Genomic DNA, 25,242 nt, shown 5'->3' with positions numbered 1-25,242 from the left:
AAAAACAAAGAACTTTCACACACACCTGTTTCCTATTTATTCTTTAATGTAACTGTAATGCTAATGGTCCTCTGATGATTTTCTTTATATATCAAATTGGAATCTTTGAGTAAATCAAGCCAAATAGTTGTGGAATAATTGGAATAAATTGTAATAAGTAAAACTGAATTGAATTGAATTTTTTTATGTTTCTTAAACCACTTAACACAGAGATATGAGTCAGATTACCATAAACAAGGTGAACCAGTGTTTTGTCTACACATGCCAGACAACTTAGAACAGAACTGGAATTGTATATGTAAGCACTTACAATCCATGAAAAAATGCCAAAGATAACACAGTTTAAGAGGCATAAAATGGTATTAACCCATGGTGTGCAGTGTGTCCTTAAAACTCAGCAAGTGAAGGACAAAAGAAGAAGTGTCAGGCCTACAAAGAACAAGTTTAAGTTTAAACAAAGTATAAGTTTAAATAAAGTCTTATAAATAGTTTAACCATGTGCATTGAATCTGCATTTGGGTCTAAGCTTTCTATGGAGGGAATATCCCTTCACAGTGACATCCATTCAATTTTCAATTCAATTCAGTTTTATTTATACATTGCCAAATCACGGCAACAGTCACGTCAAGGTGACTTATATTGTAAGGTATACTTACAAAGAAAACCCCAACAATCAAATGACCCCCTATGAGCAAGCACTTTGGCGACAGTGGGAAGGAAAAACTCCCTTTTAACAGGAAGAAACCTCCAGCAGAACCAGGCTCAGGGAGGGGCGGCCATCTGCTGCGACCGGTTGGGGAGGGGCAAGGAAAACAGGATAAAGACGTGCTGTGGAAGAGAGACAGAGATTAAAAACCAGTGGGTGAAGAAGGTGAGTGAAAAGGAAAAAATGCTGGGCATACACTGTGCGATTTTTGGCCCATTTTGAGCCAATTTTTCAGTTGTGCGACCATTTTGCGGATTGGCCCGAGTTTGGCCTTAATCGTGTGTCGTGCATCGTATACATCGGATAACGAGAAGCGATTAACACCTCACGACCAGCTCCCGATCATCAATCGTTTGGTCGTCAGAAAATCAAACCTGTTTGAAATCCTGTCGGCCGTTGTGAGGGTGTCAACGCAGCGTCTCACACTGCGCACGCACAAACACAGAAATGAAAGTGAAAAGACGGAGCAGCACGGCAGTGCAGCACGCGATCAGGACACAAGTGATGGAGGCACAACTTGTAGAACTTTGGCAAGCTCATCCGAGCCTTTTCGATGTGGCCTCACAAAATTATCACGACCGCAACAACCGTGAAAATAGTGTACAATTTTGTGTTATAACCTTCATGCTATGGACGCACAGTGTGAGCACTCAGGTCGCACAGAGCATCGGGCCGTATAGCGTGAGACCCTGCATCGTGACCTATGAACCCCTGCGAGTCAATCGTGCAGTTTGAGCAGTAGCTGAATAACGCAACTGAAAAAAAATCGCACAGTGTATGCCCAGCTTATTGCAGCATAACAATAGGAGGAGGATTCAGAGTCAGCTGAGTAGGCCATCAGCCTACTAAAAGGATACTGAAAAATCCCGTCGAAATAGTGTTAGTTGTCATCACTGGTGCTGGTGGACTCATTTGAACTCCTCCGAAATTTGCAAACACGCACGTATTCCTCTTCTTCCTCAAAATCGTCTCTGGACCGCTTCCTCGAGCCTCCAGCTTCATGGTTGTCAAGCTCTTCAAGTGCATCTTCAAAAAGTTCATCACTACTGTTTGAAAGCCTGGATTTTTTGCCATTATGCTCTTCTTCATCTACATCTTCCTCTCTGGATCTTTTTGTGGATCCACCAGGCAGCGGTTCTTTGATGTCCTCATCAGCAATATTACCAACATGAGGACAGCCCTCGCTATCAGTGTCACAAGCAGAGATGAAGTCAGAGTCGTCATCAGAAAACTCCTCGCTCCATCTGATTCTTTGCTTGGTTCCACATCTTCTTCATCCATCTCTCTAGACCTCCTCCTGGATACACCTGGCTGAGGGTCCTCTTCTGGGATGTACTGGTGAACATCCTCACAGTCTTCAAATGCCTCATCAGAATCCTCATTTTCAATGCCAACAATAACAGCATTTTGATCATCATGCAGTTCATTGGCATTATTGTCCCTTACATTAATATTGGGAATGTTTACATTGTTGACATTGCCGTCATTGACATTGTCAAAGTCAATGCCAAGGTCATCATCTGATGCATATAATACATCTAATATTTCATTCATCCTCCAAAAAGTATTATAGAGAGCAAGAAAAAGACTGTTCAGTAAGCCAAGGCGTCCACCATGAGGTTCATAAGCTGGTTCCTGATCTCCACTTGGAAGATTTTCTGGGTTAACCTGTTGGCCTGCAAGATCATTTTATTTTTTAATTAGCATTCTTAAATATCTGCTGAAAATCTGTTTTTCATCAATTTCAAGACTGAGTACATGTGCTTACCATTACGGTTATTGTATGATCCATCTCCTCTTCCACTCATTTTGTCTGCAAGGAACACAAAACAACAATGATCACTAAACCTCAACTCAGAATGTTCAGCGAATTTGCTTTTTTTGTGATAACTTTAGGCTACGTCTACACGTACACGGAAATTTTCCTTTTTCGTTTAAAAAAAAAAATCCCATCCACGTGTGCAGTTTTGAAAAAATATCTCCTTCCACATGTAAACGCTAAAACCAAAGTCAAACGCTGTCAACAACATGCCAAATCCTAACCGTGTAGAAATGGTGGCCAATCAGAAGTCCAGAAGCCTGGGAGGAAAACCTCACAAAACCTTACATACTTCTGAAAAGTTTTTGTCTTTTTCTGGAAAGGCAGCTAATTTTGTGTTACTTTCAAGTGCCTTCATCATTTCAAATGTTAATAACTAAAGACAGCATTTTGGCTGGTATAGACTCACAACTTTGGAACGCACAAAATGCATACAGCATACATAAATTTAGTTTTTTAAAATTACATTTACATCGTCCACAACTAAACACAAAAACTTAGTTTTCAAAAATCTCCACCCTGGCAGGAGTTAAAAATCTCACCTTCCAGTGACTCAATATGCTGTTTAGGTGTGGACGAAAGGCCCAAATGCATAGCAAAAGCTGCTTTTTCAAAAATACCCGCGTACATGTGGACGTAGCCTCAGTTTCTCAAAAAATGCTCTCAGAAATTCTAATAGTTTGTTTGAGAAAAAATCATCAACCTTCCTATGATGTAAAATATAGTCTAGACTTGCACAATGTAAAGTACATAAATACTGTCCTGGCAGGCAGGAAAATCGGGCTTCATATTTAAGTAAATGATCTTAAGTTTATAAACTGAAATTTGAGCTTACTTTAGTTCTTGGTAAATTACAGAGCAGTAAATCCTCAGGGAAACGTAGAAATTTCACTAAATAGTCCTCTGCTTTCATGCAGTTGCAGTGTCTCTGCAGTTTTGTTTTCATATGCTGATGTTTTCATTCAAAAGATGTTTAAATGCTGTGATGTCATTTTAGCATCAAAGACTGCAGAGTGTACTAGTTTTCCCCTGGAGGCATCACCATGGCAGCAAAACAACAAGCATTAAATGAGGTTCCAAACAACAACAACCAAGCTGTTTTCAGTGCTTAACATTTAACATGTCTCTGTTATAAACTTTAATTGTAAAAATCTGTGATGTTGATGTGCAAAACCAGGGATTCTGGTTTGAGTGGTGTTAGATTTGTGTTCTCATGAGCAAATATATTAATTTATCTTGTGTTGTAAAAGACGTTTTCTGATTGTCATTTTATTTTGGAAATGATTTTATTTTGGTGATCATAGATGACTTCACTTCCTGTTCCTTGTTGTTGTGAAGCGCGAACTGCCAAAAATGGATGTATATTTTTCCCTCCGGTGTTGCGGACAATAAAAGAAACGGGAAAAGTAATCAACCAACCAAGTGTGTGCATTATTAAGAGAACATGGCCGGAGAAGAAGAAAACTCTTCGAGCTCAACAAGTGGCAAGATGAAATAATCCACTGCTGATGATTACAAGTGTGTTTTTATTGCCTTCTGAAAGTGAAAAATGTACATAGACACAACTTGGCACATATGAGACCGATCTGATAAAAACTCGTGTTTTTGCAAAAGTGATAATGGAGAATTTATGTCCTGAATGGACTTCAGTGTAGCTTAGCAGATTCTCTTAATAACCCGTTGTGACAGGTGAGACCTGAGACCTGCCCCTGGTAGGCGGGGCTGGGTTTTGTCCCTTTTATAAGCACAGGTGCAGGCAGGGATTCTCTTCAGCAAACCTGAAGCTGTGAGTGCCTGGTCCAAGCCGTGCTATTTGGTACTTTGAACTTTTTTTACGAGAGCTTCATCTGGGTCCCATAGCCTTCTGTTAGAACCAATGACTGTAGAAAACAACCCAATCACATGAATCTAAGTGAGCATTTTCTCCTAGAAATGGAGTCTCCAATGAGTTTTTTTTGTAAGTTGGTTGATTGTTTTGCTCAACATCTTCACTTTAACTTAAAAATGTTGCACGAGCACATGTAAATCTCTCTCTTGCTCATAAAGACTTTATATTTTCTTCATTTTCTCAATAATAAAGTTGAAATATTAAAATGAATACACCCCACACTCATCATTTCCATCCTCACTCCATCAGTCTTCTCAGCAAGTCTTCTAAGTGTCTGTGTTTGACCAGCAGGAATAAAAAACAAAGAACTTTCATACACACCTGTTTCCTATTTAATGTTTAAAGTAACTGTAATGCTAATGGTCCTCTGATGACTTTCCTTATATATCAAAATAGAGTATTTTTATTAGTAAATCAAGCCAAATAGGTGTGTAATAATTGGAATAAATTTTAATAACTAAAATTGAACTGAATTGATTTTTTTTATGTTTCTTAACCCTTTAAAGCCGGTCGAAGCAGGCTCTGTTTTGCGTAACTATCTTTAAATCCCGGTAGCTCTTCAACCATGTAAGCTAGGGCAATAATTTTTTTTGCATATGAAACCGGAGGAGTTGTACTTACATCTTATGCCATCAGCTTGTCCTAGGTCACGGTTTTCTTCCACATATAGCTTTGCAAAAACTGCATAAAAAGCGCTTGCAGCAACAAAAACATAATATTCCAGAAACACGCTTTGCGATCCGATCAGCTGTTCATAACACTTCCTAGGTTGGAATAGACGTCAGCGTGAACTTTCACATGTCCGCCATGACCTGCCCGAAACCGGAAGTGACGTCATTTTCGCGGAAATGTAATCTTTTTACCATCAGGGCCTCATGAGCCTGTACTGGTGTTTTTTAAAAGTTATCTTTGACTTTATGACTTTCTGTGTCGTTTCTGGGATGCTTTGGACTTATATTGCACTGTTGGAAATAGTTTATTTTGATGCATATGCTGCTTTTTTGCAAATTTGCACTATAATTTTTGTTTTCGTTTTTCCTGCAGTATATAAAACTTGGTGTATCTCAAAAATAAAACTATGAAGACACTCAAAATAAATTTCCTGTGGTGGGAAACTAGTTTGTGCAACTTTTTTGTATTTACAGTTTTGAGGGATAAGCCTCTTTCTCTAACTAGAAATATATGTTAAAAAAAACAAAAACGATATTCAATTTTTTTGTAGTTTATTGCACTTTTTTGCAATTTATGTAATTACTATGCACTTAATCCATACATATTATTAAAATTTGGGCTATAACGGTTGTATTGATGTATAGCAACTTGAAATGCTCCCAAAAATGGCTCTACAACATGTAAAAATATAATATAAGCTCTGGCGGACTTGGTTCTATGGTAGGTCTTAAAGGGTTAAACCACTTATCACAGAGATATGAGTCATATTACCATAAACAAGGTAGACCAGTGTTTTGTCTACACATGCCAGACTAACAAGCCTAGCAAGTCTAAACTCTGGGCACCCACTTTGTCACAAATGACTGATTAAATATTTTCAAATTCACTTCATAAGGAAAATGCCTACTGTATAATCTATTTAACTTACCTAAAGAAATTTAAGTATTCTGTATAGTGCAGACTAGGACCTGGAGCCCCACACCTCCTGCAGCATCAGTTGTGCCTTTGAGCATGTCTCTCTCTCTCTTTTTCTCTCTTTCTCTCTCCCTCTCTTCAACTCACCTGCCAGTCATTGAGCAATTAATTCACCACTGCAAAAGTCACAGACTAGTGTGCTAGCTGTGGTTTATTTTGCCTTTTTCAATGCCAAAAATTAGTGATGGGTAGATGAGACCTTGTGAAGCGTTTCAGCACATTCCCCAAACTGTATCGATACTGTGTCGACACAGTGTTGCTGTTTTGCTCCATACTGACACCTTAAGTATCATTGCAGGCAACTTACTTGAGACTCAAACAGACACTGATTCAATGACCTAGACATACGTGTATACACTGTAAGGTATTGTATTTTCCATGGAATCATTTTATATCTTTTACATTTCAAATATTTTAGACATCTTTAAAATATATTGTGAATTACATTAAGTGAAAATTAAAATGAAAGTACTGTGAACATAATATTACCCATTTAAATGTAATTGACTCAGAGTTTATTATAAATTTCTATCCAGAAAAATAAGTTTATCCATTGTTTTTGGATTCAGTCTATTGCGGGTTTTTTTTTTTTTTGGCACCATTTCCCCAGCTTTGGAAAACTCACAGGCACAGATGAAGCTGGGCTACACAAAAATTGTAAAGCCAGGTGGAAAAGGTTCTGATAAGATGTCTTCCTATTCCCTCAGTACCTTAAAGGATCCTCTGATCTTGGAATGTTTCTCTCCGACACTCTCCACAATACTAAGGGGCTGGCAGTCCTTTATAATGAAATTCAGGACTGCCTGGCCCAGAACAGTCTTCCTAGATGCTTGATTTCAAAATAATAAAACACATAATAAAAAAAAATATGATAAAGCTGTTCAGTGTCTATATAGGCCGACCTGTGTTCATTCTCGGTGTGTTTGTCTCCTCATTTTCATGTTTGGCTCTGTAATGCCTAAACACTGAGGAGGTGTTCTGATAGATTACACTGAAACAAAGACAGACAAACTATTACCGTATTTCCAGTTAAAAGATCAAAATGATCCCACACAGCAGAAACATTTCTTTTTCTTTCGGGTTCCATTTTGTTATGGAGAGATGTGTATTTATTTATTTATTTATTTTTATCTTTACGAGAGTAATTTTGTGTTTTGTTTTGTTTTTGGTGGCGACTCATTCCGTTGGGAGATGCGGATGCGGTACCTTTTAAACACAGCTTGGCGCGTTGGCAATGAGCGATACAGCAGCTGTATCGATCACGTGACTTTTTCTTAAAGCGACGCACGCACCGATACAGGCTTCACTCTGTGAGCTTGATACAAGCGTCGGTGCGTCAGTGTTGCTGGACCCATCACTACCAAAAATTAACTTTACCCAAGAGTTTTCAGGACTTGCCTCTTTCAATTCAAACAACACATTTTGGATATTTTGTTTGAAGGTCATGGGGATAATAGATGTTGTTTTTACTCAGTTGACAAACTCTGTCTTCTTAGTATGTGTTGTGACAGCGCTCCTGCTCATCTTCTTCATAGCTTCTTCAATCTTCAGTTCCCAAAGAAATGGAAAGGAGCCTCCAGGACCCAGAGCAGTTCCTTTGGTTGGGAATCTGCTGCAGCTGGACCTCAAAAGACTGGATAACTCATTAATGGAGGTGAGCAAGTTACTTCTCTATTTTGTAGATTTGTAGGTTCAATTTTGTGTGTTCATGTTGTCATTGCTCTTAGTTATCCAGGAAATATGGATCAGTCTTCACTGTCTATCTGGGACCAAAAAAAGTGGTGATTCTGGCAGGATACAAGACGGTGAAGGAGGCACTTGTTGACTATGATGAAGTGTTTGGAGACAGAATTTCATTGAAGGTTTTGGATGATTATAGCCAAGGACATGGTAATAGAGAATTTCACCAGATTGTTCTCATATTTTTTGCATCCATCATCCTTACACTGTGTGGAAGTTAAACTACTTTTTAAACACTTTGTCTCAGGGCTCTTGTGGTCCAACGGTGAAACCTGGAAGGAAATGAGGCGCTTTGCACTGACTAATCTGAGAGACTTTGGGATGGGCAAGAGAGCATGTGAGGACAAAATAATTGAGGAATGTCAACACCTGATTGACATTTTTGAGAATTTTAAAGGTAAAGTTTGTTGAAATTGAGATTAACAATACATGAACTGGAATTTTACGTGTATTTAACTTCCCCCCCCCCCTTTCCCCTTTCTCCCTTTCCACAGGAGAAGCTTTTGATACAACCCATCCAATTATCTATGCAGTCTCTAACATTACCTGCTCCATTGTCTATGGCAGCAGATTTGAATATAATGATCCTGAATTTACATCGATGATAGACCGAGTGAATAGAAATGCTAAAATTCTGGGCTCTCCTTCAATACAGGTATTAACTTTGTGATGCTTGTGCACCAACTGATGATAAGAAAATTCTAAATTAAGAGTTAATAACTTCTTTTTTAGGGAAGCTGAGTTGAGATTCTAAGCCACACACAGGCCTCATTACTGCCAGACCTGATGAATCAAAAATCAAATATGCCAAAAAAAACCCAAATACTTTTTCACACCACTGTACTATCATTTTATGTACTTTAAAATCTCTCTGGATAAAAGATAAAAGGACTACATACTAACGTATCAAGTTTGACAGCTGTACGACATGTTTCCATCACTCTTCAAGTGGACTGCTGATAGGAAGGAATTCTGCAAACTGACTGATGCCAGTATGAAACAAAACAGAGCCATCTTCAGTCGTTTAAAAGAGACTCTGAATCCACAGGTCTGCAGAGGCTTTGTGGACGCCTTTCTGGTCCGCAAGCAGAATCTCGAGGTTGGAATCTCTAACATCTTTCAAGTTACTATTCTAGAAATACTGACTAAAGCTCAATGTGAAATTGTGCACGTTCCTGCTCAGCTATGGTGAAAACACAACATTTGGTCTGTGTCCCAATATCTGACTACATCCAGCATACCTATAAGTTTTTGTTCTGGTTTACGTTACTTCCTGATTACTGTTTGGTGCCTTGACACTTCTTTTTCTACTGTGCAACCCCCATCCAACTTTGGGATTAGAATGATTTGAGTGACTTTGCTGTTAAATGTCTATGTGCAGGAATCTGGGATTACCAACAGTCACTTCCATGATGATAACCTTTTGATAACAGTCATGAATCTGTTTGCTGCCGGCACTGAGACAACATCAACTACATTGAGATGGGGACTTCTGCTTATGGCCAAGTATCCAAAGATGCAGGGTGAGGAGCTCAAATAATCCACAACTTGAATACACTTTTACTGGAAATCAAAGGACACATGTCACAAGAGCAATATCACAATAATAGTACATTTATTAAATATACTGGAGTGTTATCGTCAGTGTAACACAAAAGTAATGTGTCCACTGTTCTCTTTATACTCCAGATGATAGTCCAGGTGATTCTAATAGGAATGAAATTCAATTATTGTTACTTTCATACTCCAGATGAGGTCCAGGAGGAGCTGAGGAGGGTCATAGGAGACCGACAGGTGCAGGTTGCTGACAGGAAAAACTTGCCCTTCACTGACGCCGTCATCCATGAGATACAGAGACTGAGCAGTATCGTCCCCACTGCACTCCCTCACAAAACCACCCGAGATGTCACTTTTCAGGGTCACTTTATCGAGAAGGTAAGACTCATTGTTATCTATTCGATTCTACTCGGCACCAAGCCAACATGTTTTGAGATAATGTAACTACATCCTGGATCGTCCTGTGTCAACTTTGAGTTGAAGTGCAAAAGTTCTAAAGATACGAAAAACCTAAATGCAGACAGAAAAAGTACGCATGAGTGGGAACAGTTGTTATCAGTTTACTGAGTGCACAAAACAGAAGCTTGATGGCATGTTGGATGGGCAATCACAGGAATACAGGAAAGTTTGAAATTGAATCCAAATCAAAAGTATGTGTTGTTTTTGTGTTCTCTTCTTAGTATGTTTTGTACCTTGTGCATGTCTGAAATCAGCTGTTATCTGCAGGGAACCACAGTGTTTCCTCTCTTGACATCTGTCCTGCATGATCCAAATGAGTGGGAGAGACCACACAGCTTTTATCCTGCTCATTTCTTGGACAAAGAGAAAAAGTTTGTCAAGCGAGATGCCTTCATTCCATTTTCTGCAGGTTTGTGAGTTCAGCCATTACCACTGAGGTACATCTCTTCACAGGACAGTTGATTATTGTTCATCTCTTGCAGGTCGCAGGATTTGCCTGGGAGAGAGTCTGGCCAGGATGGAGCTCTTCCTCTTCTTCACCACCCTCCTGCAGCATTTTCGTTTCACTCCTGCACCTGGAGTTTCAGAAGAAGAATTAGATCTGACTCCAGTTGTGAGCATTACTCTCAGCCCTTCGATTCACAAATTATGTGCTGTTTCGCAAATGTGAGGAAGAGATGGTCTTAAAAAGCTTTTGTTGCCCTGCGAAAATAAATCAGCCTAATTTTTGTCGGAATATTACCTTTTGTCCTGTTGTTTCCTTTATTTCAGAGTCACTGATTTACAAAATCTTTAGTTCATTTGTTCCTTTAGTTTCAAGGTAATTTTATTAGCCCAGTCTCATGTAGGTAAAGATGTCATATCTGCGTGTTGGCTTTAGAATAGTCTCTGAATCGCTGTCTGTAAAGTTTTGATTGACAATAAAGGCAGAATGTTTTGATTACTTAAAAATGCTACACCAGCACATGTATCACTCTCTCACTTGCTCTTAAAGATGTAACATGTTAAACATGTTTCTCCACAATAAAGATCAAATGCTGCACCAGTGCATGTCATACTCATTACTGCATCTCTAGAGAGGACTCCTTCAGTTTCTTAGTAAGTACTCCCATGCCACGCCCCCTGGTGGTTGTAGAAGTTTACTGATGGGTTGACAAAACATCACTGTTACCATTGTTGGTTCAGCAGTGTGAGAGAGAAGGAGAATGTCTGAAATCGATTGAAATCTATCGAGGTTTATTTGTCTCAATGATTTGTTTCTTCATTATTTTTTGGGATAATTGAGGACATAAAATGGTTTCCAGACTCTTTGGGCCAAGCTTGGGCCAAAAAAAAAAAAGGGCAGAGTCGGCTTTTCCTACTGAGGCGGCTCAGGTCCTTCAATGTTGGTAGGAAAATGCTGACCATGTTCTATCACTCGGTGTTGGAGAGCGTCGTGTTCTTTGCAGCTGTGTGCTGGGGAAGTGGGGTGAAGACAGCTGATGCCAACAGGCTGAACAAACGGATTAGAAAGGCCGGTTCTGTCCTGGGTGTCAGACTTGAGAGCCTGGAGGAGGTATCTCAGAGGAGAATGCTAAAAAAGCTTCTTTCTATCATGGACAACCCCTCCCACCCCATGCACGCCCCGATGATGGACCATCGGAGCAAACGCAGCAAAAGACTCATTGCCCCGAAATGCAGAACTGACCGCCACAGGAAATCCTTGTACCGGTGGCAATAAGACTGTTTAACTCTTCCTCACTCTGTAGGTGATTCTCCTGAGACTATTACCTATGTTATTCTGTTCCCTCCAGACCGTGCAATATTACCCAAGAGTACTTATTGAATATTTGTTTTCATCCCTCCATCATATGCTGCTACTCCCTTTATTCTATTGCACAATACTTGTCACTTTGTAGAACCGCCTGCACTGATAGTTTAGTTATTTATTAACCAGGATATAGTTATGTGTATTACTTTGTTAGAGTTATCCGATTATTTGTCTTGCACTATCCTACTGTATATTACTGTACACTATTCTTATTGTATATATTGTATATCTTATATCTATTTCATCTGTTCCTCTGTCTCTCCTGCTCCTTTGAGCATGTACATGACAAAAGAATTTCCCTCAGGATAAATAAAGTTGTTCTTATTCTTATTATTCTTATTCTTATTTTCTATCTGTCTGCTTCACTTTTTCACTTAGTGATACAAATTACTAATGACTCACACTTGTAGCTGTGTAAGTCGCCCATTGTTAAAGTGTATTGCAGATGATTCAGTTCATTTTGACGTGTTTTCAATGGGAGAAACGTTTCATCCAAGTGACTTCTTCAGTCTTAGCTGAAAGCAGGTTTCTCCAACCTTATTGCTTCTCTTAGACACTGCTATTTTATTTACCTGCTGCCCTTGTTGTTAGGAAACCTGCTTTGTTACCCAGTCACACTGGCCAAAACTGCTTGATTACCCGTTTTATCCCACACTCAGCTATGTCAAATAAAAATCACATGAATCTAAGTGAGCATTTTCTCCTAGAAATGGAGTCTCCAATGAGTTTTTTTGTAAGTTGGTTGATTGTTTTGCTCAACATTTTCACTGTAAATTAAAAATTCTGCACAAGCACATGTTAATCTCTCTCTTGCTCATGAAGACTTTATATTTTCTTCATTTTCTCCATAATAATGTTCAAATATTAAAATGAATACACTCCACACTCATCATTTCCCTCCTCAGTCCACCAGTCTTCTCAGCAAGTGTCTGTTTGACCAGCAGGAATAAAAAACAAAGAACTTTCACACACACCTGTTTCCTATTTATTCTTTAATGTAACTGTAATGCTAATGGTCCTCTGATGATTTTCTTTATATATCAAATTGGAATCTTTGAGTAAATCAAGCCAAATAGTTGTGGAATAATTGGAATAAATTGTAATAAGTAAAACTGAATTGAATTGAATTTTTTTATGTTTCTTAAACCACTTAACACAGAGATATGAGTCAGATTACCATAAACAAGGTGAACCAGTGTTTTGTCTACACATGCCAGACAACTTAGAACAGAACTGGAATTGTATATGTAAGCACTTACAATCCATGAAAAAATGCCAAAGATAACACAGTTTAAGAGGCATAAAATGGTATTAACCCATGGTGTGCAGTGTGTCCTTAAAACTCAGCAAGTGAAGGACAAAAGAAGAAGTGTCAGGCCTACAAAGAACAAGTTTAAGTTTAAACAAAGTATAAGTTTAAATAAAGTCTTATAAATAGTTTAACCATGTGCATTGAATCTGCATTTGGGTCTAAGCTTTCTATGGAGGGAATATCCCTTCACAGTGACATCCATTCAATTTTCAATTCAATTCAGTTTTATTTATACATTGCCAAATCACGGCAACAGTCACGTCAAGGTGACTTATATTGTAAGGTATACTTACAAAGAAAACCCCAACAATCAAATGACCCCCTATGAGCAAGCACTTTGGCGACAGTGGGAAGGAAAAACTCCCTTTTAACAGGAAGAAACCTCCAGCAGAACCAGGCTCAGGGAGGGGCGGCCATCTGCTGCGACCGGTTGGGGAGGGCAAGGAAAACAGGATAAAGACGTGCTGTGGAAGAGAGACAGAGATTAAAAACCAGTGGGTGAAGAAGGTGAGTGAAAAGGAAAAAATGCTGGGCATACACTGTGCGATTTTTGGCCCATTTTGAGCCAATTTTCAGTTGTGCGACCATTTTGCGGATTGGCCCGAGTTTGGCCTTAATCGTGTGTCGTGCATCGTATACATCGGATAACGAGAAGCGATTAACACCTCACGACCAGCTCCCGATCATCAATCGTTTGGTCGTCAGAAAATCAAACCTGTTTGAAATCCTGTCGGCCGTTGTGAGGGTGTCAACGCAGCGTCTCACACTGCGCACGCACAAACACAGAAATGAAAGTGAAAAGACGGAGCAGCACGGCAGTGCAGCACGCGATCAGGACACAAGTGATGGAGGCACAACTTGTAGAACTTTGGCAAGCTCATCCGAGCCTTTTCGATGTGGCCTCACAAAATTATCACGACCGCAACAACCGTGAAAATAGTGTACAATTTGTGTTATAACCTTCATGCTATGGACGCACAGTGTGAGCACTCAGGTCGCACAGAGCATCGGGCCGTATAGCGTGAGACCCTGCATCGTGACCTATGAACCCCTGCGAGTCAATCGTGCAGTTTGAGCAGTAGCTGAATAACGCAACTGAAAAAAAATCGCACAGTGTATGCCCAGCTTATTGCAGCATAACAATAGGAGGAGGATTAAGAGTCAGCTGAGTAGGCCATCAGCCTACTAAAAGGATACTGAAAAATCCCGTCGAAATAGTGTTAGTTGTCATCACTGGTGCTGGTGGACTCATTTGAACTCCTCCGAAATTTGCAAACACGCACGTATTCCTCTTCTTCCTCAAAATCGTCTCTGGACCGCTTCCTCGAGCCTCCAGCTTCATGGTTGTCAAGCTCTTCAAGTGCATCTTCAAAAGATTCATCACTACTGTTTGAAAGCCTGGATTTTTTGCCATTATGCTCTTCTTCATCTACATCTTCCTCTCTGGATCTTTTTGTGGATCCACCAGGCAGCGGTTCTTTGATGTCCTCATCAGCAATATTACCAACATGAGGACAGCCCTCGCTATCAGTGTCACAAGCAGAGATGAAGTCAGAGTCGTCATCAGAAAACTCCTCGCTCCATCTGATTCTTTTGCTTGGTTCCACATCTTCTTCATCCATCTCTCTAGACCTCCTCCTGGACACACCTGGCTGAGGGTCCTCTTCTGGGATGTACTGGTGAACATCCTCACAGTCTTCAAATGCCTCATCAGAATCCTCATTTTCAATGCCAACAATAACAGCATTTTGATCATCATGCAGTTCATTGGCATTATTGTCCCTTACATTAATATTGGGAATGTTTACATTGTTGACATTGTCAAAGTCAATGCCAAGGTCATCATCTGATGCATATAATACACCTAATATTTCATTCATCCTCCAAAAAGTATTATAGAGAGCAAGATAAAAATTGTTCAGTAAGCCAAGGCGTCCACCATGAGGTTCATAAGCTGGTTCCTGATCTCCACTTGGAAGATTTTCTGGGTTAACCTGTTGGCCTGCAAGATCATTTTATTTTTTAATTAGCATTCTTAAATATCTGCTGAAAATCTGTTTTTCATCAATTTCAAGACTGAGTACATGTGCTTACCATTACGGTTATTGTATGATCCATCTCCTCTTCCACTCATTTTGTCTGCAAGGAACACAAAACAACAATGATCACTAAACCTCAACTCAGAATGTTCAGCGAATTTGCTTTTTTTGTGTGATAACTTTAGGCTACGTCTACACGTACACCGGAATTTTTGAAAACGGAAATTTTCCTTTTTTGTTTTAAAAAAAAAAATCCCGTCCACGTGTGCAGTTTTGAAAAAATATCTCCTTCCACATGTAAACGCTAAAACCAAAGTCAAACGCTGTCAACAACATGCCAAATCCTAACCGTGTAGAAATGTTGGCCAATCAGAAGTCCAGAAGCCTGGGAGGAAAACCTCACAAAACCTTACGTACTTCTGAAAAGTTTTTGTCTTTTTCTGGAAAGGCAGCTAATTTTGTGTTACTTTCAAGTGCCTTCATCATTTCAAATGTTAATAACTAAAGACAGCATTTTGGCTGGTATAGACTCACAACTTTGGAACGCACAAAATGCATACAGCATACATAAATTTAGTTTTTAAAATTACATTTACATCGTCCACAACTAAACACAAAAACTTAGTTTTCAAAAATCTCCACCCTGGCAGGAGTTAAAAATCTCACCTTCCAGTGACTCAATATGCTGTTTAGGTGTGGACGAAAGGCCCAAATGCATAGCAAAAGCTGCTTTTTCAAAAATACCCGCGTACATGTGGACGTAGCCTCAGTTTCTCAAAAAATGCTCTCAGAAATTCTAATAGTTTGTTTGAGAAAAAATCATCAACCTTCCTATGATGTAAAATATAGTCTAGACTTGCACAATGTAAAGTACATAAATACTGTCCTGGCAGGCAGGAAAATCGGGCTTCATATTTAAGTAAATGATCTTAAGTTTATAAACTGAAATTTGAGCTTACTTTAGTTCTTGGTAAATTACAGAGCAGTTAATCCTCAGGGAAACGTAGAAATTTCACTAAATAGTCCTCTTCTTTCATGCAGTTGCAGTGTCTCTGCAGTTTTGTTTTCATATGCTGATGTTTTCATTCAAAAGATGTTTAAATGCTGTGATGTCATTTTAGCATCAAAGACTGCAGAGTGTACTAGTTTTCCCCTGGAGGCATCACCATGGCAGCAAAACAACAAGCATTAAATGAGGTTCCAAACAACAACAACCAAGCTGTTTTCAGTGCTTAACATTTAACATGTCTCTGTTATAAACTTTAATTGTAAAAATCTGTGATGTTGATGTGCAAAACCAGGGATTCTGGTTTGAGTGGTGTTAGATTTGTGTTCTCATGAGCAAATATATTAATTTATCTTGTGTTGTAAAAGACGTTTTCTGATTGTCATTTTATTTTGGAAATGATTTTATTTTGGTGATCATAGATGACTTCACTTCCTGTTCCTTGTTGTTGTGAAGCGCGAACTGCCAAAAATGGATGTATATTTTTCCCTCCTGTGTTGCGGACAATAAAAGAAACGGGAAAAGTAATCAACCAACCAAGTGTGTGCATTATTAAGAGAACATGGCCGGAGAAGAAGAAAACTCTTCGAGCTCAACAAGTGGCAAGATGAAATAATCCACTACTGATGATTACAAGTGTGTTTTTATTGCCTTCTGAAAGTGAAAAATGTACATAGACACAACTTGGCACATATGAGACCGATCTGATAAAAACTCGTGTTTTTGCAAAAGTGATAATGGAGAATTTATGTCCTGAATGGACTTCAGTGTAGCTTAGCAGATTCTCTTAATAACCCGTTGTGACAGGTGAGACCTGAGACCTGCCCCTGGTAGGCGGGGCTGGGTTTTGTCCCTTTTATAAGCACAGGTGCAGGCAGGGATTCTCTTCAGCAAACCTGAAGCTGTGAGTGCCTGGTCCAAGCCGTGCTATTTGGTACTTTGAACTTTTTTTACGAGAGCTTCATGTGGGTCCCATAGCCTTCTGTTAGAACCAATGACTGTAGAAAACAACCCAATCACATGAATCTAAGTGAGCATTTTCTCCTAGAAATGGAGTCTCCAATGAGTTTTTTTGTAAGTTGGTTGATTGTTTTGCTCAACATCTTCACTTTAACTTAAAAATGTTGCAGGAGCACATGTAAATCTCTCTCTTGCTCATAAAGACTTTATATTTTCTTCATTTTCTCAATAATAAAGTTGAAATATTAAAATGAATACACCCCACACTCATCATTTCCATCCTCACTCCATCAGTCTTCTCAGCAAGTCTTCTAAGTGTCTGTGTTTGACCAGCAGGAATAAAAAACAAAGAACTTTCATACACACCTGTTTCCTATTTAATGTTTAAAGTAACTGCAATGCTAATGATCCTCTGATGATTTTGCTTATATATCAAAATAGAGTATTTTTATTAGTAAATCAAGCCAAATAGGTGTGTAATAATTGGAATAAATTTTAATAACTAAAATTGAACTGAATTGATTTTTTTTATGTTTCTTAACCCTTTAAAGCCGGTCGAAGCGGGCTCTGTTTTGCGTAACTATCTTTAAATCCCGGTAGCTCTTCAACCACGTAAGCTAGCGCAATAATTTTTTTTGCATATGAAACCGGAGGCGTTGTACTTACATCTTATGCCATCAGCTTGTCCTAGGTCACGGTTTTCTTCCACATATAGCTTTGCAAAAACTGCATAAAAAGCGCTTGCAGCAACAAAAACATAATATTCCAGAAACACGCTTTGCCGATCTGATCAGCTGTTCATAACACTTCCTAGGTTGGAATAGATGTCAGCCCGAACTTTCACATGTCCGCCATGACCTGCTCGAAACCGGAAGTGACGTCATTTTCGCGGAAATGTAGTCTTTTTACCATCAGGGCCTCATGAGCCTGTACTGGTGTTTTTTAAAAGTTATCTTTGACTTTATGACTTTCTGTGTCGTTTCTGGGATGCTTTGGACTTATATTGCACTGTTGGAAATAGTTTATTTTGATGCATATGCTGCTTTTTTGCAAATTTGCACTATAATTTTTGTTTTCCTTTTTCCTGCAGTATATAAAACTTGGTGTATCTCAAAAATAAAACTATGAAGACACTCAAAATAAATTTCCTGTGGTGGGAAACTAGTTTGTGCAACTTTTTTGTATTTACAGTTTTGAGGGATAAGCCTCTTTCTCTAACTAGAAATATATGTTAAAAAAACAAAAACGATTTTCAAATTTTTTTGTAGTTTATTGCACTTTTTTGCAATTTATGTAATTACTATGCACTTAATCCATACATATTATTAAAATTTGGGCTATAATGGTTGTATTGATGTATAGCAACTTGAAATGCTCCCAAAAATGGCTCTACAACATGTAAAAATATAATATAAGCTCTGGCGGACTTGGTTCTATGGTAGGTCTTAAAGGGTTAAACCACTTATCACAGAGATATGAGTCATATTACCATAAACAAGGTAGACCAGTGTTTTGTCTACACATGCCAGACTAACAAGCCTAGCAAGCCTAAACTCTGGGCACCCACTTTGTCACAAATGACTGATTAAATATTTTCAAATTCACTTCATAAGGAAAATGCCTACTGTATAATCTATTTAACTTACCTAAAGAAATTTAAGTATTCTGTATAGTGCAGACTAGGACCTGGAGCCCCACACCTGCTGCAGCATCAGTTGTGCCTTTGAGCATGTCTCTCTCTCTCTTTTTCTCTCTTTCTCTCTCCCTCTTTTCAACTCACCTGCCAGTCATTGAGCAATTAATTCACCACTGCAAAAGTCACAGACTAGTGTGCTAGCTGTGGTTTATTTTGCCTTTTTCAATGCCAAAAATTAACTTTACCCAAGAGTTTTCAGGACTTGCCTCTTTCAATTCAAATAACACATTTTGGATATTTTGTTTGAAGGTCATGGGGATAATAGATGTTGTTTTTACTCAGTTGACAAACTCTGTCTTCTTAGTATGTGTTGTGACAGCGCTCCTGCTCATCTTCTTCAATCTTCAGTTCCCAAAGAAATGGAAAGGAGCCTCCAGGACCCAGAGCAGTTCCTTTGGTTGGGAATCTGCTGCAGCTGGACCTCAAAAGACTGGATAACTCATTAATGGAGGTGAGAAAGTTACTTCTCTATTTTGTAGATTTGCAGGTTCAATTTTGTGTAAAAATATGTTCATGTTGTCATTGCTCTTAGTTATCCAGGAAATATGGATCAGTCTTCACTGTCTATCTGGGACCAAAAAAAGTGGTGATTCTGGCAGGACACAAGACGGTGAAGGAGGCACTTGTTGACTATGATGAAGTGTTTGGAGACAGAACTTCATTGAAGGTTTTGGATGATTATAGCCAAGGACATGGTAATAGAGAATTTCACCAGATTGTTCTCATATTTTTTGCATCCATCATCCTTACACTGTGTGGAAGTTAAACTACTTTTTAAACACTTTGTCTCAGGGCTCTTGTGGTCCAACGGTGAACCTGGAAGGAAATGAGGCGCTTTGCACTGACTAATCTGAGAGACTTTGGGATGGGCAAGAGAGCATGTGAGGACAAAATAATTGAGGAATGTCAACACCTGATTGACATTTTTGAGAATTTTAAAGGTAAAGTTGGTTGAAATTGAGATTAACAATACATGAACTGGAATTTTACGTGTATTTAACTCCCCCCCCCCCCCCCCCCCCCTCCACAGGAGAAGCTTTTGATACAACCCATCCAATTAACTGTGCAGTCTCTAACATTACCTGCTCCATTGTCTATGACATCAGATTTGAATATAATGATCCTGAATTTACATCGATGATGGATCGAGTGAATAGAAATGCTAAAATTCTGGGCTCTCCTTCAATACAGGTATTAACTTAAACTTTGTGATGCTTGTGCACCAACTGATGATAAGAAAATTCTAAATTAAGAGTTAATAACTTCTTTTTTAGGGAAGCTGAGTTGAGATTCTAAGCCACACACAGGCCTCATTACTGCCAAACCTGATGAATCAAAAATCAAATATGCCAAAAAATAAACCCAAATACTTTTTCACACCACTGTACTATCATTTTATGTACTTTAAAATCTCTCTGGATAAAAGAGAAAAGGACTACATACTAACGTATCAAGTTTGACAGCTGTACGACATGTTTCCATCACTCTTCAAGTGGACTGCTGATAGGAAGGAATTCTGCAAACTGACTGATGCCAGTATGAAACAAAACAGAGCCATCTTCAGTCGTTTAAAAGAGACTCTGAATCCACAGGTCTGCAGAGGCTTTGTGGACGCCTTTCTGGTCCGCAAGCAGAATCTCGAGGTTGGAATCTCTAACCTCTTTCAAGTTACTATTCTAGAAATGTTGACTAAAGCTCAATGTGAAATTGTGCACATTCCTGCTCAGCTATGGTGAAAACGCAACATTTGGTCTGTGTCCCAATATCTGACTACATCCAGCATACCTATAAGTTTTTGTTCTGGTTTACGTTACTTCCTGATTACTGTTTGGTGCCTTGACACTTCTCTTTCTACTGTGCAACCCCCATCCAACTTTGGGATTAGAATGATTTGAGTGACTTTGCTGTTAAATGTCTATGTGCAGGCATCAGGGATTACCAACAGTCACTTCCATGATGATAACCTTTTGATAACAGTCATGAATCTGTTTGCTGCCGGCACTGAGACAACATCAACTACATTGAGATGGGGACTTCTGCTTATGGCCAAGTAGCCAAAGATCCAGGGTGAGGAGCTCAAATAATCCACAACTTGAATACACTTTTACTGGAAATCAAAGGACACATGTCACAAGAGCAATATCACAATAAGCATGTATTTATTGTGTATAGTGGAGTGTTAATGTCAGTGTAACACAAACGTAATGTGTCCACTGTTCTTGTTCATACTCCAGATGACGTCCAGGAGGAGCTGAGGAGGGTCATAGGAGACCGACAGGTGCAGGTTGCTGACAGGAAAAACCTGCCCTTCACTGACGCCGTCATCCATGAGACACAGAGACTGAGCAGCATCCTCCCCACTGCACTTCCTCATAAAACCACCCGAGACATCACTTTTCAGGGTCACTTTATCGAGAAGGTTAGACTGAATAATATCTATTCAAATCTGCTCGGCATCAAGCCAACACGTTTTGAGAAAATTTAACTATATCCTGGATCATCCTGTGTCAACTCTGAGTTGAAGTGCCGAAGTTGTAAAGGTACGAAAAACCTAAGTGCACACAAAAAGACTAAAAATCACTGGGAACAGTTGTTATCAGTTGTCAGTTTACTGATTGCACAAAACAGCTCTTCCTCTTCTTCACCACCCTCCTGCAGCATTTTCGTTTCACTCCTGCACCTGGAGTTTCAGAGGATGAATTAGATCTGACTCCAGTTGTGAGCATTACTCTCAGCCCTTCGATTCACAAATTATGTGCTGTTTCCCAAATGTGAGGAAGAGATGGTCTTTACAAGCTTTCAGTCAATTTTAAGCAGAATATTTCCTTCTGTCCTTTTGTGTCCTTTATTTCAGAGTCACTGATTTACAAAATGTTTAGTTCATTTGTTCCTTTAGTTTCAAATTAATTTTATTAGCCCAGTCTCATGTAGGTAAAGATGTCATATCTGCGTGTTGGCTTTAGAATAGTCTCTGAATAGCTGTCTGTAAAGTTTTGATTGACAATAAAGGCAGAATGTTTTGATTACTTAAAAATGCTACACCAGCACATGTATCACTCTCTCACTTGCTTTTAAGCTGCAGCATGTTAAACATTTTCCTCCACAATAAAGATCAAATGCTGCACCAGTGCATGTCATACTCATTACTGCATCTCTAGAGAGAGGACTCCTTCAGTTTCTTAGTAAGTACTCCCATGCCACGCCCCCTGGTGGTTGTAGAAGTTTACTGATGGGTTGACAAAACATCACTGTTACCATTGTTGGTTCAGCCGTGTGAGAGAGAAGGAGAATGTCTGAAATCGATTGAAATCTATCGAGGTTTATTTGTCTCAATGATTTGTTTCTTCATTATTTTTTGGGATAATTGAGGACATAAAATGGTTTCCAGACTCTTTGGGCCAAGCTTGGGCCAAAAAAAAAAAAGGGCAGAGTCGGCTTTTCCTACTGAGGCGGCTCAGGTCCTTCAATGTTGGTAGGAAAATGCTGACCATGTTCTATCACTCGGTGTTGGAGAGCGTCGTGTTCTTTGCAGCTGTGTGCTGGGGAAGTGGGGTGAAGACAGCTGATGCCAACAGGCTGAACAAACTGATTAGAAAGGCCGGTTCTGTCCTGGGTGTCAGACTTGAGAGCCTGGAGGAGGTATCTGAGAGGAGAATGCTAAAAAAGCTTCTTTCTATCATGGACAACCCCTCCCACCCCATGCACGCCCTGATGATGGACCATCGGAGCAAACGCAGCAAAAGACTCATTGCCCCGAAATGCAGAACTGACCGCCACAGGAAATCCTTTGTACCGGTGGCAATAAGACTGTTTAACTCTTCCTCACTCTGTAGGTGATTCTCCTGAGACTATTACCTATGTTATTCTGTTCCCTCCAGACCGTGCAATATTACCCAAGAGTACTTATTGAATATTTGTTTTCATCCCTCCATCATATGCTGCTACTCCCTTTATTCTATTGCACAATACTTGTCACTTTCTAGAACCGCCTGCACTGATAGTTTAGTTATTTATTAACCAGGATATAGTTATGTGTATTACTTTGTTAGAGTTATCCGATTATTTGTCTTGCACTATCCTACTGTATATTACTGTACACTATTCTTATTGTATATATTGTATATCTTATATCTATTTCATCTGTTCCTCTGTCTCTCCTGCTCCTTTGAGCATGTACATGACAAAAGAATTTCCCTCAGGATAAATAAAGTTGTTCTTATTCTTATTATTCTTATTCTTATTTTCTATCTGTCCGCTTCACTTTTTCACTTAGTGATACAAATTACTAATGACTCACACTTGTAGCTGTGTAAGTCGCCCATTGTTAAAGTGTATTGCAGATGATTCAGTTCATCTTGACGTAGTGTTTTCAGTGGGAGAAACGTTTCATCCAAGTGACTTCTTCAGTCTTAGCTGAAAGCAGGTTTGTCCAACCTTATTGCTTCTCTTAGACACTGCTATTTTATTTACCTGCTGCCCTTGTTGTTAGGAAACCTGCTTTGTTACCCAGTCACACTGGCCAAAACTGCTTGATTACCCGTTTTATCCCACACTCAGTTATGTCAAATAAAAAGTTATTTACCTTACTTTCTGATTTATGACAATTTATGTCATATATTCAACTCTAAAAGTCAATACAAAAAATGAGCTTCAGTCTCAGATAATTTTAAAATATAGAAAAAAAAATGCTGCACTTTAAAGTGTTTACACAAATAACTGTGTTAATATCAGGTACACATATTCAATTCAATTCAATTCAATTTTATTTATATAGCGCCAAATCACAACAAAAGTCGCCTCAAGGCGCTTTATATTGTACAGTAGATAGCACAATAATAAATACAGAGAAAAACCCAACAATCATATGACCCCCTATGAGCAAGCACTTTGGCGACAGTGGGAAGGAAAGACTCCCTTTTAACAGGAAGAAACCTCCGGCAGAACCAGGCTCAGGGAGGGGCGGCCATCTGCTGCGACCGGTTGGGGTGAAAGAAGGAAAACAGGATGAAAGACATGCTGTGGAAGAGAGACAGAGATTAATAACAGATATGATTCGATGCAGAGAGGTCTATTAGCACATAGTGAGTGAGAAAGGTGACTGGAAGGGAAAAACTCAATGCATCATGGGAATCCCCGGCAGCCTACGTCTATTGCAGCATAACTAAGGGAGGATTCAGGGTCACCTGGTCCAGCCCTAACTATATGCTTTAGCAAAAAGGAAAGTTTTAAGCCTAATCTTGAAAGTAGAGATAGTGTCTGTCTCCCGAATCCAAACTGGAAGTTGGTTCCACAGAAGAGGGGCCTGAAAACTGAAGGCTCTGCCTCCCATTCTACTTTTAAATACTCTAGGAACAACAAGTAGGCCTGCAGTGCAAGAGCGAAGTGCTCTAATAGGGTGATATGGTACTACAAGGTCATTAAGATAAGATGGGGCCTGATTATTTAAGACCTTGTATGTGAGGAGCAGGATTTTGAATTCAATTCTGGATTTAACAGGAAGCCAATGAAGGGAAGCCAAAACAGGAGAAATATGCTCTCTCTTTCTAGTCCCTGTCAGTACTCTTGCTGCAGCATTTTGGATTAGCTGAAGGCTTTTCAGCGAGTTTTTAGGACATCCTGATAATAGTGAATTACAGTAGTCCAGCCTGGAAGTAATAAATGCATGAACTAGTTTTTCAGCATCACTCTGAGACAGGATATTTCTAATTTTAGAGATGTTGCGCAAATGGAAGAAAGCAGTCTTACATATTTGTTTAATATGTGCGTTGAAGGACATGTCCTGGTCAAAAATGACTCCAAGGTTTCTCACAGTGTTACTGGAGGCCAAGGTAATGCCATCCAGAGTAAGAATCTGCTTAGATACCATATTTCTAAGATTTTCAGGGCCGAGTACAATAACCTCAGTTTTATCTGAATTAAGAAGCAGAAAGTTAGCGGCCATCCAGGTCTTTATGTCTTTAAGACATTCCTGCAGTTTAACTAATTGGTGTGTGTTACCTGGCTTCATGGATAGATAGAGCTGCGTGTCATCTGCATAGCAGTGAAAATTTATGCTATGTCTTCTAATGATGTTGCCTAGGGGAAGCATGTATAATGTAAATAGAATTGGTCCTAGCACTGAACCCTGTGGAACACCATAATTGACCTTAGTGTCTGAAGAGGACTCTCCATTTACATGTACAAATTGGAGTCTATTAGATAGATATGATACAAACCACTGCAGTGCAGTACCTGTAATACCTACAGCATGTTCTAATCGCTCTAATAGGATATTATGGTCAACAGTATCGAATGCAGCACTGAGGTCTAGCAGGACAAGCACAGAGATGAGTCCACTGTCAGAGGCCATAAGAAGATCATTTGTAACCTTCACTAAAGCTGTTTCTGTGCTGTGCTGAGCTCTGAAACCTGACTGAAACGCTTCAAATAAGCCATTCCTCTGCAGATGATCAGTTAGCTGTTTGACAACTACTCTTTCAAGGATTTTTGATATGAAAGGAAGGTTGGAGATTGGCCTATAGGAAGGTTGGAGATTGGCCTACATATATACACATGTTTTCTGTTTTCTTTATTTTCATCCTGAAAATATAATATTGACACAGA

The 25,242-nt window shown here is 39.2% G+C and overlaps 3 protein-coding genes and 1 pseudogene across 13 annotated transcripts; 2 read left to right on the top strand and 2 right to left on the bottom strand.

Annotated features, from left to right (window-relative positions):
• Nucleotides 1–1,371: 1,371 nt before the first annotated feature.
• Nucleotides 1,372–6,235, bottom strand: LOC106098354 (uncharacterized). 4 transcript variants are annotated; one of them, XM_025899164.1, is made up of 3 exons: nucleotides 6,148–6,235; nucleotides 2,475–2,519; nucleotides 1,372–2,382 (listed from the first exon to the last, which is right to left on the bottom strand). In XM_025899164.1, exons 2-3 carry the CDS (start codon nucleotides 2,512–2,514, stop codon nucleotides 1,796–1,798), a joined length of 627 nt encoding a protein of 208 aa, XP_025754949.1. In that variant the 5' UTR covers nucleotides 2,515–2,519; nucleotides 6,148–6,235; the 3' UTR covers nucleotides 1,372–1,795. The 4 variants fall into 4 exon arrangements, with proteins under 4 accessions (XP_025754949.1, XP_019201269.1, XP_019201270.1 ...); XM_019345724.2 differs by lacking the exon at nucleotides 6,148–6,235 and adding an exon at nucleotides 6,014–6,069; XM_019345725.2 differs by lacking the exon at nucleotides 6,148–6,235 and adding an exon at nucleotides 3,361–4,020.
• LOC100690255 (cytochrome P450 2K1) lies at nucleotides 6,151–10,861 on the top strand. Of its 5 annotated transcripts, none has more exons than XM_019345713.2 (10): nucleotides 6,151–6,237; nucleotides 7,427–7,714; nucleotides 7,788–7,950; nucleotides 8,048–8,197; nucleotides 8,295–8,455; nucleotides 8,720–8,899; nucleotides 9,182–9,323; nucleotides 9,551–9,735; nucleotides 10,084–10,225; nucleotides 10,299–10,861. In XM_019345713.2, exons 1-10 carry the CDS (start codon nucleotides 6,229–6,231, stop codon nucleotides 10,484–10,486), a joined length of 1,608 nt encoding a protein of 535 aa, XP_019201258.1. In that variant the 5' UTR covers nucleotides 6,151–6,228; the 3' UTR covers nucleotides 10,487–10,861. The 5 variants fall into 5 exon arrangements, with proteins under 5 accessions (XP_019201258.1, XP_019201259.1, XP_019201260.1 ...); XM_019345715.2 differs by lacking the exon at nucleotides 6,151–6,237 and having other exon boundaries at nucleotides 7,465–7,501; nucleotides 7,612–7,714; XM_019345717.2 differs by lacking the exon at nucleotides 6,151–6,237 and having other exon boundaries at nucleotides 7,469–7,501; nucleotides 7,612–7,714; nucleotides 8,849–8,899.
• A 2,490-nt stretch (nucleotides 10,862–13,351) lies between these two features.
• On the bottom strand, nucleotides 13,352–18,813 carry LOC109194828 (uncharacterized). Of its 4 annotated transcripts, none has more exons than XM_025899162.1 (3): nucleotides 18,724–18,813; nucleotides 15,033–15,077; nucleotides 13,352–14,940 (listed from the first exon to the last, which is right to left on the bottom strand). In XM_025899162.1, exons 2-3 carry the CDS (start codon nucleotides 15,070–15,072, stop codon nucleotides 14,159–14,161), a joined length of 822 nt encoding a protein of 273 aa, XP_025754947.1. In that variant the 5' UTR covers nucleotides 15,073–15,077; nucleotides 18,724–18,813; the 3' UTR covers nucleotides 13,352–14,158. The 4 variants fall into 4 exon arrangements, with proteins under 4 accessions (XP_025754947.1, XP_025754945.1, XP_025754944.1 ...); XM_025899160.1 differs by lacking the exon at nucleotides 18,724–18,813 and adding an exon at nucleotides 18,590–18,707; XM_025899159.1 differs by lacking the exon at nucleotides 18,724–18,813 and adding an exon at nucleotides 17,610–17,945.
• A 182-nt stretch (nucleotides 18,814–18,995) lies between these two features.
• LOC109194595 (cytochrome P450 2K4-like) lies at nucleotides 18,996–21,063 on the top strand (annotated as a pseudogene).
• Nucleotides 21,064–25,242: the final 4,179 nt, after the last annotated feature.

This window comes from Oreochromis niloticus, linkage group LG15 (genome assembly GCF_001858045.2).
Source record: "Oreochromis niloticus isolate F11D_XX linkage group LG15, O_niloticus_UMD_NMBU, whole genome shotgun sequence".
NCBI lineage: Eukaryota > Metazoa > Chordata > Actinopteri > Cichliformes > Cichlidae > Oreochromis > Oreochromis niloticus.
The sequence above is the reverse complement of the archived record's forward strand: the minus strand, read 5'-3'. Positions and strand labels throughout refer to the sequence as shown.

Bases quoted from the DNA above. Each gene is read 5' to 3' on its own strand.
- LOC106098354 (XM_025899164.1), bottom strand. From the start codon at position 2,514: ATGAGTGGAAGAGGAGATGGATCATACAATAACCGTAATG. The intron at 2,383-2,474 runs GTAAGCACATGT...ATGATCTTGCAG, and splicing joins ATCATACAATAACCGTAATG to GCCAACAGGTTAACCCAGAA.
- LOC100690255 (XM_019345713.2), top strand. The intron at 8,456-8,719 runs GTATTAACTTTG...CAAGTTTGACAG, and splicing joins TGGGCTCTCCTTCAATACAG to CTGTACGACATGTTTCCATC. The intron at 9,736-10,083 runs GTAAGACTCATT...TGTTATCTGCAG, and splicing joins AGGGTCACTTTATCGAGAAG to GGAACCACAGTGTTTCCTCT.
- LOC109194828 (XM_025899162.1), bottom strand. From the start codon at position 15,072: ATGAGTGGAAGAGGAGATGGATCATACAATAACCGTAATG. The intron at 14,941-15,032 runs GTAAGCACATGT...ATGATCTTGCAG, and splicing joins ATCATACAATAACCGTAATG to GCCAACAGGTTAACCCAGAA.